Below are 21549 nucleotides of genomic sequence, written 5' to 3' on the forward strand. Positions count from 1 at the left end.
GACATATAATTATAAAACCAAGTTGTACATGATTCTTATGACATTATACATGTATTAACCCCTCCAACTCGCTGCTATATCATTTTGAATATAGTTAAGATCTCTTCATGTTCAATGAAAGCTTGTAATATATTCCTCAACATGGGCTGTATGCGGCATTGTTAACTCTGCTCTATCACTAAGTCACCTTCAAATGTAACATGATGTTTAAAATAATGTGCATGTATGGTGCTACAGAAAATTGATGATTTTATGTACATTGCATGATCACGTTATATAAACATATAGAAGTTTTGACTTGTATGTTGTACATGGATAGTTGTATGGAACATCTATAGAACCAGTTTAGCATACATTGACTATGAACCTTCCAACGCTAAAATCCAAGACATTAGATCAGAACATTTTATATATCAGAACATTTTTTAAGTTGTATTCTGGATTTAAGAGTCAATGAAATTGTTTTTTGTGCACCACGTGTAAAGTCCTGGAAAGGACTAAGAGAAAGTGGAGGTACAGAAGGACTGTTAGTCAGAAAGAGTTGAAAAGTTTTAGTAGGCAAGATGAGAGGCTTGAGTAAAAGGCTGGCTTGAGTTAGAGAGATGAGAGAATGCTTGCTGGAGTCAGTGAGTGGAGTTGTAGAGTTGTACCAGATCAGGTTGACTCCATCTTCTGCTCCATCTCTACAACTCCACTCGACAACTCAATCCAGCTTTCTTTCATCAACTCAAGCCAGCCCTCTATTCAAGCCACTCTCCTTGCCTACTCGGCCTACCTACTATGCAAGCTTTTCAACTTTTTCTGGTTTACAGTCCATTATCAAATATATTTTCAGCTTGATTATTTCTAGCTCGATTATGGCTAGAACCAAGCTATGAATATTTTAGTATTCATGATGGTGGTAATATGAGATTGATCAAATGTGTCTTAAGTCAGAATGGTATGTATTTACAAATCAACTTTACAGTAACATGTATTGTGGTATATGGTGCTAACTGTTTTTCTTCCTATTCTTTTTTTTTCCTTTCAATTTTGCAATTCATTTCAAAACTTCAGTGTTTCGTGATGTTCTAGCCTTGTTATGAATAAATTATACTTTCAAACATTTGTAGCCTTAGAACAATTAAGCAATACATCATGAATGCATGTACATGTACTATCTCATTATGTCAGTGATCAAATATAATTTAGTCATTGTGGTGTGTACTTCAAATTATTGATACTTTGTGACAACGAGACAGCTAATGTAAAGTCAATTCCATTTTGATATTGAGTATTTGTTTGTTTTTAAAGCTGACATCATATAGAAACAAGTCATTGAAATTTGAACAACTTAGATCCATTGTGATAGAAATCATAAAAATTTGAAATTGTGATCAATGAAATTGTGTTCGAAACATCTATCTATGGCGTATTAAAAGGCTTCTATGTACTCTACTGCAAATAAGGGACTGCTCCATTGGTGTGATCATGAAAGCAGATTGGAGAAATTCACAAGAAATGCTACAGTATCTTCTATTTGTTTTCATTGATGACAATTTCAAACTTCACAATTTTTTGTACCTTTTGATGAAATATTTTTAGGAATTGACAGTATTTTCTTCCTTTCTGTTTTTTCTTTATATTTAGTTATTTGATGTATTATCCATTTCTAATGATTAAAGTGATGTCCTTTTATTTATTTATAATTCATTTATTATTTATTTGGTACTTAAAAACACATACAAGTATCCAATGATAAATCAATTTGAATACAAATAAAACAAAAATGAAATGTGATGTTAGAAGCAGTCTACTCAGAGCTTCAGCTGTAAGCCAGGGAAGAACCTAGGGACCGTTTCGTGAAAGGACTTGTCATTTATCCGATAGTTACTATAGTAACAGTGGTTCTTAGCCAATCAAAATCAAGGAACGTTAGATCTAACAAATTGTTGGACAAGAGATGTTGATAAAATGCTTCCCTGATTTTTCCCCCTACCCAACCAACTGATGCGCTCAGAAGACTGAAAGTTTAGCCTGTGGGCAAATCAAATAACAATCTGAAATGATTAAGGGCAATTAAAGATGGTAACATAAAACGATGATTAAAAATTAACGAAATAAGTAAAGTTTGTGTCTTTATATTCAAATTGAATACTAATGAAATAATAAGAGAATACAAATTCAATTATGAATTATTACATTTGTAATCTCTTCATATAGATATAGTATTCACAATATATAATCAACTTGAAAATTGAATTTGAATCATTGATTTGAGAATGCTTCATTATATATTTTGTTCAACATAAAAAGAAATAGGAGCAAGCTTGAAATGTAACCTTTACACAAACAGCAGATTCTGGGTACTGTAAATGAGTTTAACAATGTTTTTTTTCCATATTTCTGTCAAATATCTTACTTTCGGAGATCCCATACAAATGTGGAATCTTTGTTACAGTAGAGGTCCCACATGCCTCTGTGAATTCTGCAAAGGTTTATCAGATTTGGGGGCAAAGAGGAGTACTTCATCCTTGCTGACATAATTTGCTTAACATATTTTGCAACTTCAAAAGCCAATTTCTATAGAATGTTTGTTCCAGAAAAAAATGCATAGTTTGGGATAGAATGCTTGACAACTCATTGCATGTTATGATAATGTATTCTGTTACAAGCATGAGGATAGTGGAAGTATTTTGTCTAAACAAGACACAATTCTTTGCAAATATTTGTACTTTTAGTCACTTTTGCATATGTATTTGCAACTTGACCATTCAATTGCGCTAGACTTATTTGTTGCAGAAAGTATATGGTTTGGAATAGATTGTTTTTGACATCGAAATTTAATTACAACTCACTTTTATAGAATTATTAGGTATTCAATTACATATGTGTACTATATACATGCATGAGCATATATTGCAAAATGTATAATCTAAACAAGAAAAGAGAATGCATTATGGTAGTGTACTCTTGAAAATACATTCTACTTTCACAGAGTGTATTAAAAACGATACAAGTATGATATGTACACTTTGAATGGTACGCATTTATGATCGTTGAAATGACATTTATGCATACTACACCAAAATTAAGATATATCTTTGTTCAATCTGCTGTATAGACAAGAAAAAAGAAGAATCAAACATGCCTGTACAAATTTGTAAATGAAATTAATTCTATCCGGCTTTGACGAATGCTGCTCATGATATATGCACAATCATATTTGAATATTTGAGTCAACATTGATTGAAGATGTTGGGTTTCTTGTTACTGGTAATTAAATCATGTTAAATGATGCTCCTCAAGAGCAAACATGTCATTTTATTGTATATGTATTGCATGTATGTATACTTGGCATAATGTACATGTATATGTATACATCATATAAGATGTACATAATGTCATTTTATTTGTGTACATGAATTTCAGATGACAGAGCCACACGCAGTTTACTTTAAATCACATACTATCTATATACCTACGTATATCTTGTACCTGCATACTTATAGGATATTTGCATGTAGCTGTTGCCCATGCAATCGCAATCTATGGTTACCATGCATAAAGTTCTCAAGAACCCCCTCCCCTTACCTGCAGTATTTGATAAACTATGTCTTCTCTGATAATTTACAGTATATGAAATAATTTATTAATCAAATTAATATGAAATAATTTATTAATTGAAATCATGATTATAAAAGTCATGTCTTACGAGTACTAGTAGTTTGATAATACTAAGATATAAATGTGCTGTTGGAAAAGTAATACTAATGGATTTTTTTAATGGTGCCATTTCACTTAAAGGAGAATGAAACCTTTGGAACAAGATAGCATGTGTGAAAACAGAAAAATCAAAGAAACAGACCAACGAAAGTTTGAGAAAAATCAGACAAATAATGAAAAAGTTATGAGCATTTGAATATTGCGATCCCTAATGCTATGGAGATCCTCACATTTGCAATGCGACATAGATGTGTGATGTCACTTGTGAACAACTCTCCCCATTACTTCAGTATATATTTTACTTAAACTGCCTCTTTTATCACATCTATCAGTAGATGTGTTCTTTCTATAGAAGGGCATGGTATACAGATTTTTAAAGAATAAAGAGTTTGTATCATAAGAAAAAGCAAAAAGAAACATTTTGGGGGTATTTCATAGTCCATCAAACTGATCAAAGGGATAGTTGTTCACATGTGACATCACACTTCCTTGTCGCATTGCCAATGGGAGGATCTCCATAGCATTAGTGTATTGCAATATTCAAATGCTCATAAATTTCCCATTATTTGTCCGATTTTTCTCAAACTTTCTGTTCTTATTCTTTGATTTTTCTGTTTCGACACAAGCCTAATTGTTCCAAAGGCTTCATTTCCCTTTAAGACTTTTGCACAAACATTTACCACTGCCTGTGAAATTAATCTTTTTCATAACAGTAAACATCATTGATGACATTATTAAAATTAACTCATTGATAATTACAATGATTATCAAACGGATTTCATAATGAACTCTTACTAACTAGAGACTGTCCTTTGATATATTCAATTATGTCTGTTCTTGCCTATATTGACTGATGCAACATATGTAAGTCATGTGATCAGTTGATTCAATCACAGTTTGTAATGCTTTGTGTAATGAAATGGTTTTTCATTGTAGTTAATGAATGGACCTAGTGTAACTAGACAAGGCTACAGCTCCAACTTTATATCAAAAATGCAAGTCCTTCCAATAAAATTATTTAATTTCTGCAACAGACTGGTGATTCTATGACGATGCTTTATTTCCTGATAGTATGTGTTTGGTGACATAGCATGAGGTTGCAATTCAAGGAAGCATCGTTTCTGTGTGAACATTTTTTTTAATGAAATTTGGATAACTGCCGTTATTCATCAGTAGGAAATCTACAGGTGCTCTAACATGCTATGCTAGTTTGTCAAATTCCCTCACACATATTTCTTCTTGTATTGAAAATAGATCTTTCCCCCTCCATCTGTCTCTGTCTCATTGATTCATCTTGCTCTGTCTTTCTCTCTCTCTGTCCTTCCATCTCTTTTTCTCTTCCCCACTCACTCTTCTATCTAGACTATCACATAACTGATGTAGTGTCAATCTCCTTTCAGCTCCTTTAAATTTCATCAAGATTCCACTTAAATGTTAAGGTCACCCGGAACATCACTGTGACCTAGGTTATCCTGCACTTGCGCCTCAAGTTTCTCAACACACCTCATCCAAGAAGTCTTCAACCTGTCAATAAAACCAACAACAAATGCTCCAAAAACACACTTATCCAAGCACAGTTCAAGAGACTTAGCAGAACAAGATTCTGTCTCATTTATTAGTAACGATCATAAATCTTTAAAGGCAAGATGGCAAAAATTGAAACAGAAGACAACATAATACTCATTTTTTGTTTTTGTTTACCATCATGAATATCTCACCAATAACCCACGAACTTAGATGTTGTAAAGGACATGCAATGTAGTCCCACATATGTCTTTTCATGGTGTATGGTATCGTTCTGAATTCTTGCCGTCAAATTATGTACATAATACCTTACACTTGAACTCAAAATTACAATCAACTTCTATGATATCTGGGCTAGAAAAATACCATTTGAAAGAAACTGGTGACATAGGTTAAAATACATCACAGAACATTGACTGTTGCATACTGGAACCATGTGAGTTCTGTACAGAGTCTATGGGAATTACAGACTTCAGTTATCAATGGGTTCCAAACTTGATTAGACTCATCTACTAGGATTCACATGCCAGCTCTTCCGCATCTTTCTGATAAAAATAGAGGATACAGGACAAAAGACACCTGTTCACTGCGAATTTCAAGGTATCTTATCTTTTCTGCACATCCATCTTTCCACTCAACATTGGCAGAAATGTCCTGGAATTTCAAAAGAGCTGGAAAAGGAAGAGTTCTTCAAAATGTGATAAACTGTCATTGAGGCAGTGTGCTATTTTATTAAGATGAAGAAAATTCGTTGTGAGCTTTCAAATGTTTGTCATGGTACAAATAGAGTATAGAAGATGGTCCACTACAAAAGATTGCTCTTCAAATGCCCTCATATATAATTATGATTCTTTAATTTAAAAAAAAAAGCTGAAATTGCCAGGCTGACATACTGGTTCCATACATTAATTTCTCTGTGCAGTGCCCATGTCTGTATAAAGTCAACATGAGTACTATGGCTTATCACTGACCCCCAAATCATGTTATTGTTACACAAATGTGAAGCAAAGCAATAGAGTAGGTATATCCCCCAAATAATACTGGTTATGTGAATATTCAAGATAAATAATATAGATCACTTTTCTTAAAATCGTCCAATTTTGACAATGAACATGGGGAGTTTTTATTGGATACTGGCTTCATAGTCCTCTGAGTATGTAATGAAATCAGCCAGACTGACGTCCAAAATTAGAATATGTAACCATGTATATCTAACAGTTAGCTGCATGGCCTGTAGCCATGTCAGGTACCGGCTGATCATCTTCAACAATCTGTCTAGAATTAGTATGGATATTTTGTAATGATAATTCTGATTCAAATGGAAATTGAAATACCGAATTTAGTTCAACATTTATTACTTTATTGTCATTCATAAGAAAGTTGAATATCTTAAGGTTGCTCTTAATTTTCTGCAGCAACTGTAACATCACAATAGAAGAATCAAACACTTCACATATCTTGAGAGCTGAACATACCCATTTCAACATTTATCTTAAAGAAGATTTTACTATTAAAAAACTAGGGCCTACATGCACATAGCCAAACAGCACTGATAGTGCAAAATATTAAAGCATGTTGTGATTGTTAAATACAACCCCACTCCTCAAGAAAATAAAATTAATAAATGGTAATGGTCAATAATTTTTCCAGTTGAGATTAATACATCTCTTTCTACAATGTACCCCTGCAGCACCTCTTCTTATTTGAGTCTTAGGTGCCTTTTTCTGCTATGATTGTATTTATTCCTTTGTTTTGATTGATTTGAATGTCAAATACAGTAATGAATTACTAATAAGTAGAATTTGATTGACAAAGTTAGAGCTCAAGGGACCTTATGGTAGACAACATCCCCAACTTTTACACAATGCTTATACACTATATACTATCAATACCATCATGAAGCTCAATTCTTATACTCAACAATAATGATACAAGATGGCACCGATCACATCGACTAGTCAAAACCAACAGTGACACTGCTCACTTTGACTGGCAGCAGCCAAGTCACAGCCTGTAAAATGGGTAATACCGTTCACAGTGGTAAGTCACAGCCAAGTAACAGGTGACGGCCAAGTACTTGTAATACACAGTGGCACTGTTCACATTGACTAGTGGCAACCAAGTTACAACGTGTATAATGGGTGGTACCCTTCACAGTGATAAGTCACAGCCAAGTAACAGGTTACGGCCAAGTACTTGTAATACACAGTGGCACTGTTCACATTGACTAGTCACAGCCAAGTAACAAAGTACATAAGTGGCACTGCTCACTTTTAGTGTTAGCCAAGTCACAACCTGTATAATGGGTGGCACTGGTCACATTGATTAGTCATAGCCAAGTCACAACCTACACAGGTAGCATTCTTCACATTGACTAGTGGCAGCCAATTATCTACATACATGGTAGTATTGTTCACATAGGTAACTTACATGTACATGTTTATATTCATATCTGTTCATTACTCTCAATAGCCTTAAATACACAAATATTCTGTATGAATAACTCTACTGTGTTTTTCCCCTCAATGTTTGGTAGACAGGCTTTTTTTTAACTGATCACAGTCTTAAGCATGGTAAGTTTCAATTTTAACTTTAGTTTGTACTCTGCAATGACTCTTAGAGCGTCAATTCTGTTAAATGAATAGAACACAACTAATCAAGAAGAAAGACAGATGAAGATTGTGAACAAATGAAAAGAGAGAAGTGGAATGGCTGAGAAAAAGGATGGAAAAAGAAAAGGGGAGGACAGCAGGGAAATAGAAAGATCTATGAGAATATCGAAGAAATTGAAGAAAAATACATGTAGCAATATTCTAAACCAACTCCTTTAAATGTCAAAATCAGACAGTTCAACTTGTAAAGAAATGTGGGCACAGAAGGAGAAAACAAATTATTCTTTATACACATCTTCCATATTAAACATAAATATACAATAAATAGAAAAGAGAGCTTATTTCCTGCATAATATATTTCAGAAAATGTAGGTACAGTGCACTTCCAATGCAAGTTATAAATAAATTTCTGAGACAAATTGCCAAGAATGCATTCCTTTAATTCCAAGTACATGAAATTCTCAAATATATCGATTTTTGACCTCATTATCTTATTAATGCTTGATAAGGAACAGAGATGGAACATAAGCACCAAAATAAGTGGAAGATTATCCAACAAAAGCAATTCTTTATAGTGGGTAGAAGTCTAATTAAATTCCTATATTGCATGAATTCCTATCTCTTCTTACATAATTTATCACTAAATGGCGTATTAAATAAATAAAAATTATCAATCGTGATGCAAGAAATAGCAAAAATACTGTGTATACATGTACATGTACTGTGACCTGAATAATGTCCATATGCTAAATTCTAAACTAAAAATCTATCTTTCTCATTAGCTTTGTGAATAGAGTGACAGAGTGTGGGAGACTGCACCTTTGAATGACTCACAGATAAATGGTGCTATACAAATGCTTTTCATCTTCAGAATCATTACCATCCAAGCCCTACTTGTGATTCATATTTAAAAACAAGACTGTGATGTGATGTATGTCTACTTTATTTTCAAAAGAAATCACTCCAAAAGCTCCTGAACAAGACAAATTAGGTATATTATTACAACTAAGAGCAAAGCCATCCAACGCTTCCAACATAAAAGATACAATTATCTTATCATATTTGTGTTACTTATAGTATGCTTTTCCCATTAGGGCATAAGCACTTAAAATGAATCAATTTTTTTCATGGCCTTAATTTCAGTGATTCGGGACCTGCCATGGAGAAACCAGGCACAAAAAGACAAACCGACACAATTACATGAGCCAGATTATAGTAAGAAATACCTCGGAGCCTAGTTATAACATGTTAGTGTTTTGTACCGCCCTTTCACACGGTAAAAAATTGTAATTTGAATGATTGATTCCAGTGAAAAATAAGGCTAATGACCAATTTTTAGCATGTGTGAAACCAAATTAGAATCACGAACGCTAATCACAATCACAAATTCAAATTCTACTCCGGAGGTGAGTTCCAGTTAAGTTTCACTCAAATTACGTACAAATTTTCCATGTGAAAGGTCCGATGATTCTAAAGACGAATGATGATTCAAGATTCGCGTGTGAAAAGGCCTGTAGTAAATTTGAAAAAACAATTCTTTAATTCAAATGAAGCCAGTGCAATTCAAGACTGGTTGGGAAGGACGATCTTGTAACATCTGTTAAAATCTAATGTGCTATTCAGCTTTGCAATCAATTAATTCAAATCAATCGATTAGAGGTAACTGTTGAAAGAGGCCCATCAATTGGATGAAATATTACTTTCAACTCTTTACATTTCACAATCCTATGAAGTACATGGTCGTCAAATACTTCGATGTAAAAAAGGGGTTCTTTTGTAGTTGTATCAGACATGTTAAAGCTTACATCCTTGTCCAGGTGGCTAGTGCCACCCAAGTAATTTGTTGAAAAATATTTGAATGGAAATTATTCTTAAAACAAAACTTTGAAATACGGATCTGGGAGTATCGCCACATGGGTCACGAATGAGCCCAACTGCCCAGTAATCAATGAGATTGCGTGTTGAATACCATGTCCGCACTGTATCTTGAGCATTAATTCTAATTCAATTCCATTTAATTCCATGTGAAACACAACATAAAATAATGAAATGATTAAGAATAATGAAAACTGGCTTCTATGGAGAAAGTTCAGTACATAATTAAGAACAAGTGCACAAATAATCAATAAAATATGATGATCTAGACAAAAAAAATGAATCCCTGCCTGCTGATGGAGAAAACCAAGAATGTAATTTACATGTCTAATTGGCTTCATTTGAATGCAACGAAAAAAAAAAAGCATTACTAATTGGTACAAAACTATTAAAGAATTCACAGCATCAAAAATTCTCCAAACTTTGCATTGATTCAAAGTCTGAAACAGCACCAAATGTTTACAATGTGCACTGTACAAGATGATTCCTTTCTTCGACATTATTTCCACTTTCAAATGTACATACATATATAGAATGTATTCATCAATAACATGGCTACATGATCATATCACTTGCATAAAGGACTACTCCATAACATAGCACTCAGACTAGAACATCAGACTAGAATTCTAGTCCAAAGAGTAATTTGATACAACATTGCCCTTAACCAATAAAGGTAAAGTGTGTCCCTCATCCCTGTGGAGATTTTTGAAAATCATTTTCTCCTATCCTAAAAGCTGGGTTAGCAGCTACTACACATATTGTACTGATGACATCAATACCATTTACATTGCAATCAGTTGGGACATTCCTGAATCAAACCTGTTTAATATCATCACTCACTCCTTATTGTAAGCAATTCCTATTGGGGGGGGGGGGGTGGTGAAAAAAAAACATCTTAACCTGCAAATCAGCAACTTTTTGATCAAACCTTGTAATAATTATTAATTCAAACTTGCATATTTTCCCCCAAACTATGTAACAGTGATGATACACACAATATTTTAAAAATTATAGCCAATTTGAAAATGAAAACCAGATTCGATCTCGACCATAGTAAAGTGGTGTACCACCTTGAGTTAATAAAGTCCTTATCCTTACCAACTAATTGTGACTTAGGTGGAGGGTATCAAGGGAATCGGTGGAATAATAACATTGACAGTAAATATTCCACCTGGACCCCATTGCATAAGAGTTATTGGTATCATGGTATTTGGCTATCCAATGGTATCTTTAAAGGAATCCTTGATTTTGATTGGCCGATGAGCACTTTTACCATGGAAGTTACCTTTGGATTGCAAACTTACCATAATAGTAATTTTATGCAACAGGGTCCAGGCCAGGGGCCCATTGCAGAAAGAGCTGCAATCAAACGCAACTCAAAAAATCTTGCGCAACTTGATTTTCAGCCAATGAAGCACCAGCATTCGGGACATGCGCTTGAACGCAACTCTTTCAAACCCCTGATGTCTTATTTAATCTGCTTTTCATTTTGAATTGTCAACCCACATGAAATCCTAACACTGTAATTACATATGGCGTGCTCAGTGCTGTGATAAGATGATGGAATAAAAGGCATGAAATCTGACAAAAAGAATTCCCCTTGATCTACGAGATAGTTGGACAGAATTGTGAGCATAATGGGACATAGAAAGCACCCTCTGAAAGTCCAATAAGAGCAACAAATAATACTGTTTAGCAACAAAATACATATCTTGCAAAAATATTAAAAATGTATCGCTTTACAAAAGCATATGGTATACGTCCAATACTGATGACATATGAATGAAAAAATCAATTTAATGTCAATCACATGAACAGAAAGGTATGTTTCCAATGTCAAAGAAAATTATTAGTGGAGACTAAACATCTATTATGATTGTGTGACTTACATGAAATATTGATGTGACAAATTTGATATGGAAATAACCTCAATAACTTTTAATAACAATGCATAACCCATGGCAATCTAATCAAACAAGACAACTTGATCACATGACAAAATACTACATGTGACACCTACCAATTATATGACAATACTTGATCATGTGACATTCTGCATACACAATCTCTTTGGTATATCTGTGTGATTTTTCTTAAGATACACTTTGTACACTACAGTGATTTCTTTTGTTTGTTTTTTATTAATTATTTACAAAATACTTAATCAGGTTAAGTCATGATTGAAATAAACCACAACCATATAAGGCATTCATTCATCTTATCTTCATCAATTAATGCAATCATCAGCAAGTCAAACTTTGAAGAAAAAATATTACATAATTTACAAAATTCACCTCCTTTCCTCCTGCATTCTTTTCCATTTGACTTGCTAAAAAAAGGTCAAAGGCTTTTTTTTCTTTGGATTTGAGATTCATCCTGATATTTTAAGTACACACTTCTAATTGTATTTATTTACTTTACTAAAGCCACAAGAAAGCAAGAGCATTCATATTTTTATACTTTATACAGATCACATTATTTCTAAGGCTCCTGAACTTCTGCATTGAATTTACCATCAAAATAAATATTCTAATTGTTTCAATTAAAAAAAATCTTCCACAATCACAATATGTAGAACTAAAATCAAAACCAAGAGGGTTAAAGATTTTTTTCTTGACACATAATAGTAAAGATCGTCAAATACAGCAATCTTATGGATAACAAATGTCATCTACGAGTTACTGTTTCTCTTTCCATAAGAGAACAGCTTATGGTAGATTCAAGAAAAGAGACCAATGTAAGGTCACATAACAAAGGAAACCTACCAAGTCTTCACTGAAAATTGAGAACATTTCTATTGAATACAAGTGTCATCTTAGATTCAAAACAAATGAAGCACTTACTATATCATCCACTCTGGATAGAGCATTTTACTCTGTTCTGGTTTCGAAAAAGGTTTGATAGGCATCCTTCTTTCATGTGAAAATATGTTATTCTCCAATCTCGAATCCTCAGCACAGTGTATGTTACTTAGTAAAAACTCCTTATCAAGTTTTCTGTTACTCTGTTTCATACAAGTCATTTTTCTTGAGAATGACTGAAATCTAAGTTGGTTTCCAATGTTGGGAAAAAGAATTCCTCAGTATCTAGGAAAAAGGGAACTAACTTTTAAGATATATCTCACAAACATTTAGCTGTTCTCTATGTAAAGAACAATATTCAAATCTGTCACACAGATTTTAAAAGTCATTATCATACTGATGTAGTGTCCAATTTCTTGGTAAACATGATTTCATTAACTTTATATTAATATTTTTCAAAATACATTTCAAAAATTATCTTAGCAGAAAGGGAAGCATGACTGAATGAATGCCAAAACCTGGCTATTTCTCCCTAATCCAGGTAGAAAGATCCTAAGTGTTATCAGATAAAGCGATATTACATCAAACAATAAGAGTCTTGCGATACCAAGAAGATATGTTGTTATTTAGTTTCTACAGCACCTTGTCTATTTCCATCATTTTGCATCAGGGCAATCCGGATAAGGAACTCGGTAGCGGTACTCATTGACTTCACCTCACCTTGCCCTCCTTCTTCTGCACTATCTTCGCCCATCATTTCATCTCTTCTTGTCAGCCCTACGACAGGACTCGAATTACCCGGCCCTCTTGGACCCATCGCTCCCTGGTCGCTACTTGAGGATTCATACGCTGTGTTTGGTTCTAACTGAACTGGACTGTGCGTTGCTGATATCACACTGTTGCTTCTACTTATACACCTACTTCTATTATCTACAGAGCTGGAGGAACCTTTCTGTTCGAGGATTTGAGAAATGCTATGAGAAATTACTACAGGTTTTGGAGGCTCCTTCTTTGGAGCTGGAATACTCTCTGGCAGCGTCCTCTTGGGACTGGCTGCGCGTTCTTTACAGGGGCGAGGAACTTCTTTGGTTTCCATGACACCCCCCACCTCTTCATCCTCATCATGAATATTTTCCACAAGGGCCCTCATTGTTCCCATTCCCACATCGCCTGACATCTGAACTACATTCTGCGCAACAGAACCCTTCATCTTAACAGCTTCTGCAGGCCACTGTGTTACCTCATGTTTAGGTGCAGGTGCAGGTGCTTGAGTCTCTGTGTCTTTCTCGGTAACAGGTAAACCCATACTTTCTCTGCTGTCAGTGACACCCACTTTCTGACCTACATGCATCTGGCTAAGCATCTTTTGTCCAGGAACACTAGAAATAGTCCCGTCTTCATTAATCTTTACTCCCTTCTCAAACATCCTCGCCCATCTACGCTTCTTCTTCCGGCTTCTTCTCTTTGCCCTTTTCCTTTGCTCATGATCCAGGGATAGATCCTCTTCATCAGATTCATCATCATGAACATCTCTTTCCTTGGATGCTTTGGTTTTAATGTCAATGGCTTTCTCAGAGACTGCAGATTCCCGGCGAATCTGTTGGCCATCTGGTACAGGTTCTCCACAGTTTTCATCACACTGCTCATTGCTCTTGGCCATTTTTCTGAGAGTCTCTGCAGCAGACATGGCAAGGTCTGCTTCATCCTCCCTTCCTTCTTTCTCACTGCCATCAGAAACTACTAGTAGTTCATCACCATCTTCATCAATTTTAGCACTTCTATTATATTCTTCCACTACATTATCACTCCTACTATTCAAGATGTCCTTGATTGTCATAGGTCCTTTTCGCTTTTGTCCAATGTTCCTAGGATCATTCTCTTCTCCTTCTTGGTCTGCTAATCGCTTTGCAACCATTTCTTTTATCACCTGTCCTATTGGCTTTGGATTTTCCTTGTGCCAAACACTGCGCACCAAAGTTGCGATTGCTTCTGAAGCAGCAGCATTCCTGACATGTTCACTTCCATCAGTACTGCAATTAATAGTTAACTTGAATTTGTCCCTTTTGTTTTTACTGACTCTCTCAAGAAGTTTCTTGGTTGCCATAAGTTCCTCTTTTCTTGCCGCACTGAGCTCTGAAGATGTCCTTGGTGTTCGCTTCCGTTTACCACGTTGCTGTGCTTTACCATACCGGTCACATCTTGAGATTGTACGGGCAATGAGATCCTTGAAGGTGACGGCATAGTAGTCGCTTTCATCCTCACTATCAGATCTTGAGGGCGTCTCTGACTTTACCTGATGCAGCCTCTGGACAATGGACTCTATTCCACCCATGTTGGTTCCAGACCTTGGAGAGTTCATTGCATTCTCCATATCTTCCCTGCCTTGCCCATCCTGCTGCAAGGTCCCCATTGGGGACCCTGAACAGCTATCAAAGTCTGACCCAGAGTCATTCGAGGGTACTTTGTTATTGTTCAAACTAGGCTGTGGGGATACACAATGTTGACTTCCATCAGAGAGGTCTGAACTGTCGTACACACCTACATAACCAGTACCTCTTTCCCTTCTCAAGGTGGATTGATAAGTTGGATGTGAAGGATCCCTATCATTAGCTAAAGACAATTTTCTCTGACCTACATGCTCATGACCAAGTCCTTCCATAAAAGAGTCTTTTGTAGGTCGAACTGATAAGTCCATTGCTTCTTCTCCACAGGCCCCATGAAAGGCTTCTGAAGAACGCTGAGACTGACTGCGAGGTGTGACAATCACATCCCGGTTCTGGATGATTACATCCTGCTTTCTACTATCTTTTTGGTCTGTTGAAAATGGCACACTTGCAGTATGACTAATTTCAGTAGCTACAGGTTCATTTGCTGAGGAGTTTCCCGAGGAAGTCTGCTTGGAGCTATCAGAGTCAAACCTTCCCTCACTCTCACTGGCTGTCTTTGCTACCTTGATAGATGTGTCCTGATTCTCAATCTAGGATGAAAACAGAAAAGTTTTGCTTTGAAACTATATTCTATGAATACAATATCACATTAGTGATAAAAACAATTTGAATGAGGAACAAAATTGAAAATCCAACTCACTGACATTGGGTTTTATTTATTTGATAGTAACACAAATTCAGGCCATTCCTGCACGTTATCAATTTTGACTATGCAAAAGCACATACAGCAATGGACAAAACTTGTAGACACATATTTAGCCAGCTATTTATTACAATTTTTAATGAGAGCTATGGACACTTCAATAAGAAAGTTGGTAGGCACCATATTCAGAATGAATGCTACCTTATGGCAATAGATGAAAAATGATTCTACATTTCAGCTACAGAAGCCACGAATCATATCAGAAAAATAGAATAAAATACTAGCTTTTCTAACATTTTTGCCCATGGCTGTATTTCATTTATTACAAACAGAAGAAGAAGGTTTTATAAATTTAAATTGTATTGCCAAAGTCAGAAAAGGATTGTCTAGTATACATTACTTTGTGCATTCTGCAAAATATATTTGCTACACTTGCAAACCCTTTTATTGTCTCACTGCTACTTTATCTTTCTTCTTAAATTTACATGTACTATGTTGTTGGAACATTTCACTTTTTAATGTCTTTAGTCAACATATCTCCAGCAAAACTTCAATAATAGAATTCAATTAAATGATTCGTTCAACGCCTAAGAAAATCAGAAACAGCAAAAGAAGGTGAAACAAATGCCCTCATCATGTCAATAGAACTTGAAGAACTTACAGCAGGTTTGCGTTTCCTTCTTTCAAGCTTGTGCTTGTACTCTGCAAAATCTGAGGAGTGCGTTGAGGTTTGGTAAGCAACAGAATTTCCGTGTTGGAGTTTGTCTTCTGATCCAGTGTCAGGTTTAGTGGCAGCGGTGGGATTTGAAGCAGGTGTCTTTGGGGATGGAGAGTGGACCCTGTGGGTGAGCTCCAACGATGAGGATCCCTTCATCGATACTCCTGAGTCTGAAGGGATGGGTGATGGGCTTCCCTCCCTGGAGTTCTGCTGACCCATTTCTCTCAGTCTGTCTTCAATGAGTCTGCACAAAAGAACAAAAAAAAAAATAAGGTTAACAATATGATTTAATATAGAGGAAAGCAGTCCAAACTACAGCATGACTTTGTTGACACATTTGTTGACAACTGATTTTTGTAAAGTCTCAGATAGCATTGGTCATCGATCAATGATAGACAAGAGTAATCTGTTGGTTGGTGCTGGTTGGGTTAGCATAGTATTACTAGTAAGCTTATTGATCACAAAATGTAAATTGGAAGCATACACTCTCATCAAAGATGTTATTGTCATTGGTCAACCTTGTTGTGTACATTGAGCTAATTGTCCATTTTGTGATGGTATGATGATATACAAATCATAAAAGCTTATGAATAATCAAACATTTAGATTTGTTGCTGATAAGAGGGCTTCATGTACATGTAGTAGCTTTCTGGAAAGACTTCCACAGTTATTTATCATGGGAATTTTTGCATATATGAAAGAATGATGTAAGTAATAATGGACCAGACAGATTTGATGTAAGGATACATTAATTTTGGTAGGTGCCTTACAATAAGAAAAGTGTATAGAGAATTTTTGATCAAATTAAGAAAAAGCACCTAATTTCATCATCAACACTCAAATTTCATGATTTCAATTGAACGATAATTTTTGATATGCTCAATGATGATCCAATGCATTTATATTGTGCCATATTTCTGTGAAAAACATTCATAGGCGCCCACTCATGTTATCATTGTGAAATGTTTTTCAAGACACCTACATCTTGCAGAAGTAAAAGAAATCTTGCTTGACAGTAAAAAGTCCTCTCATACACCGCACCGGGAGTAGATGAAAATGCATACGATGAATAGTACTGATCCATATCATAACTTCTTCATAGGGTCTATGAATTCATTAACCTGTATGGCGTGTTAAATTACAGGAATCTGACCTCCCTCATCTTTAAAGATAACTGTATGAATTTGTATATTACCCTTGAGGAGAAGCCACTGATGGAAGGCAATATGAAACAAAGAGATACCGTAACACCTCTCAATGTCTCTTGTATCACAGAAAGTAAAAGAATCAGCTCTCTCTCACACATTTTCAAAGATTTTTTTTTAAAGCCCACCTCACATTTTTGTAGAGCCCCTATAAAATTCCATGAAAACATAGATTGAAAATAGACGACAAAGTGAAAAGGGTGTAGAGCTATTTCTTGTACATGTAATATGGTTTGGAAAGAAAATTTGATTGTCAAAATGTCAGTAATCAAAGCTCCATCTCATGATATCAAAACAGACGTACACATAAGCATGAATTATGGATTTATGCAAAATGCACCAATTCCACAATGGAAAGGAAAAACTTTATGTTATTATTTCATGTACTGCCAGTGGAGGACAAATTTCTATGTTTTAATATGGACTAATAAATGAATCTGAAAAACATTTATTTTAAAGCTTTAACCCCAAAATAGCAAGACTGTAATCAGATTCCGATAGCTGTATGATTCACCCAGTCACAATGAAAAAGTTAAAAATGCATTTCCATTCTACATGACTACATATGTATAAATAACCACCACAAATGTTTTTTTTTATTCACAGCCCTATTATAAAACATTTTACCCCTTGCAAGTTACAAGCTACTGTCACTTGCGCTGATGTAATGTAAATTGATTGGTCGAGAACAAATATGTCACGAATTCTCGCACTTGTTATTGATAGCAAGTATGAAGAAACAACGCCAAGAAGGGGATTAACACACCTCCAGAGAAATAGATACTAGTAGTAGATAATAGACTGTCTCACACATAAACCTCATGAATAAAGTCATATCAAGATAAAGTGGTCACAAACAACATATATTCATATATATGGCTCAAGGCTAAACTGTCCTAAGAATAAGATACTGTATCAAAGTAATGATGAGAACTAAATTAGTAGAGATATCAAGTGACAGACCTGGTAATATTTCAAGACAGCAAGAAAAAAATTCTGAAAATCAAGAAACATGATGGAGAACCCCCCCCCCCCCCCCCCCCCGCCCCAAGCACAAAAATGAATATCTGTATTAAAATGTCGAACAGAAAAGGGGAAAGTCTGGACAGAGAAAAGGTAGGGATCGTGTGTTCTTCCATGAGAGCATTCTATGTCTGTTGCTATACAATCAGACTATTATGCATATATCTTTGACAATTTATCTATTCTCCTCAAAATGAAATCAACAAAGCAGATTGAATTATATATCAAATAGAAGAATACTCTGATTTTCTCTTCTATCTTCTATCAAGCTTGAAAAGACTCTATGTGCAGAATCATGTCTTCACTCTCTCTCCTTTCATATTTCTTTCTATTGATCTGGATTGTTATCTTACTCTCCGACCCTTGGCTCCCCCCCCCCCCCCATCTGTGTCATACCCTCCATACAGCATTGCCACAGACATAATAAATACATGTTGAGAGAGCAGGTCAAACAATGTAAACATAAAACCCAGAAGATGAAATGATGAAGACATGAAATGGAGACAGGATCTTTCTATTCTTTGTCACGCACTGGTTAAATTTCCAACTAAAGTCTGCTACACAGTAGAGTGAAAGATAATTAGTGAATGATGGAAGCAGCTTAGTCAACCAAAAATATATTTACACCGCCAGAGGCCAACGCCCTGAACTGACATTAATGTAAAAGGCATTGTCTTAGCTTAGCTGTGTCACCCATTCAAGGAAGGGAATAGTTCGCTCTGTGTAATTTGATTACATTTAGCAAGCCGCATGAAAGAGGACGTGTATTACATTTTTCATATGATCCAAAGTTATACATGTATGACTGAACATGGAATATGTCATGAAATGAACCATTTATCTTTGCATCTTTTACACCAAGTGCTTTCATACCAGCTCGGTCAAAGAAAATTCCTGGTATTTTCTGATTAGGAACTCTACCAACATTAGAAAATATCCAGGTCTCAACACTAACCCTTTTTTTCTACTGACCCAACCTGATCATGTCAGACCAGTAGATAGTCAGTTCTACCATTTTATTACTGGTCCGAATCTAAAATTTACTGGTCTCCAAAAATAAAGAAAAACATAAAAAGGCTTGAGTTTATTTTGCCGTCGAACAGTACACACACACACAACATAATTCATGAGAGCCATTTGCATTTCTCGATTTTGTAGAGCTATTTTAGTGAGACACCAGAGCCATGATTTATTTTCTGATTGGGAATTCTACCAAGACCAGAAAATATTGGTATTTTTTTTAATGGAATTCTACCTAGATCAGAAAACTAGGTAATTTGCCAGTGTAGGTGAAAGTGAATTACCTGTAATGTCCCTGAAAGAAATACCTGCAAGTAAAAAATTATGAGAACTTCACAGGAATTTGAAAAGGTTGCAGAATTTTTTGCAGTGTGAAGAAATTAAGGGAATTTTACATAGTACATGTGAGGGGAGAAGAATATTCATCAATTGTGTAGAAATGAAAAAGTCTATGGGAACTACATGAATATCTCATAATACGCCCGCCTGTAACGCGGCAAATAGACTTATTGGTCAAGCAAGAAAGGTGGCGACTTCACAATTGACCTTCTGACCTCCAAATCAATAGAATTCCTTGAATCTATGTTACATGTAGTATCATACACACCAAATTATATGAGCCTAGGTTAAGTTAAACTAAGGTTATCTCGTTAACAAGGACTTCAGAAGGGTGAGATGAAAACATGTCACTGTGACCTTGACCTTTGACCTCAAAATCGATAGGCTTCCTGGGATCCATGCTAGTATCATACACACCAAATCATATGAGCTTAGGTTAAATTAAACTGAAGTTATCGCATTTAAAAGGAAAAGTTAACGGATGGACAGACAGACAGAAGGGCGGACGGACACTGAGCTTGATACCATATAAGGTCCCATAGGACGGGCGTATAAAAACTAATTATAAGGTATTCTGTGGCCTGAATAAATCCTAACAATCTACCGGTATTCTTTTAATCAATCAAGTGAGTATGTATGAATAAATGCATGCATCCTGGATGCATATATTTAAGTAGATCAATAGAGTGCAAGCATTTCTATATTTCTATAATCATTAAAATATATGATCAGCCAATCAATTTAGGCCTATACTTTACCATAACTGCCTTTTTTTATTATACAGGTTACTTCTACATATCCAACTTCTAAACTTGATTGGAGTTGTAGAAATACACATACGTACATGTAGGCAGAGAACTGTAATGAGGGGGCAGAACATAATCTCATGGGGCAAAATTAAAATGCAAGCGAGTGAAGCGAGCAAGACGGGTGGATTTGGAACAGTTATGTTTTGAAGTCAATTGCACAGTGTCCATGCAGATATTAATAAGAGCTATTTGTTTTAGAAACCAATGATAATTTATGATTGTTCTTTGGTAAATCATCATCATCTCAAACAATGATCATAATGTACTTCATTTTGATATGACTAGGCATTGCCTATCCTAAGTAAAATGTCAAGTTATGTCATATAAGTGAAATTACTGGCAAATGGATACCTGTATGGCAAAAAAAGATTTGGTTGCTCTTTTTACAAAACGAGCTCAAACACTTGTGAATTTTCCCACATTGACTGTTAAGTGTTAACTGTATGTTGTATTATACATAGGCCAAAACCCAATCAATGCTAATCATTATACAGACTAATGAAAACAATAGAGGACTAATTGAATTGATATTAATGATAGCACAGAGGTGCATTAAAGTGTCCCAGCTGGAACATACATACATACATACAGTGGATGTAACATGAATAATACACATGATATCTGATCGAGACTGTCGCTAATTAAGATGAGTGAGTACACAGTATTAACAGTCACATTCCACACCCCAGCTAATTCAGGATGTGTCAATGCATGTATCACATTAATCTTAATACAGACTAGGATGGATGACGACTGGCTATATATTACCCCCATATCAAAAATGAAACATGGAGGTATCATGGCCCTGAGGAGGGCAAAGCTTTC

General features: G+C 35.2%; 1 protein-coding gene across 1 annotated transcript; it reads right to left on the reverse strand.

Moving 5' to 3' along the window:
- Nucleotides 1–5282: 5282 nt before the first annotated feature.
- On the reverse strand, nt 5283–16573 carry LOC129257754 (uncharacterized). The gene is made up of 2 exons (XM_054896153.2): nt 16272–16573; nt 5283–15497 (listed from the first exon to the last, which is right to left on the reverse strand). The coding sequence occupies exons 1-2, from the start codon at nt 16545–16547 to the stop codon at nt 13143–13145; spliced, it is 2631 nt and encodes an 876-aa protein (XP_054752128.2). The 5' UTR covers nt 16548–16573; the 3' UTR covers nt 5283–13142.
- Between the last annotated feature and the right edge of the window lie 4976 nt (nt 16574–21549).

Source organism: Lytechinus pictus, chromosome 1 (assembly GCF_037042905.1).
Source record: "Lytechinus pictus isolate F3 Inbred chromosome 1, Lp3.0, whole genome shotgun sequence".
NCBI classification, from domain to species: Eukaryota; Metazoa; Echinodermata; class Echinoidea; order Temnopleuroida; family Toxopneustidae; genus Lytechinus; species Lytechinus pictus.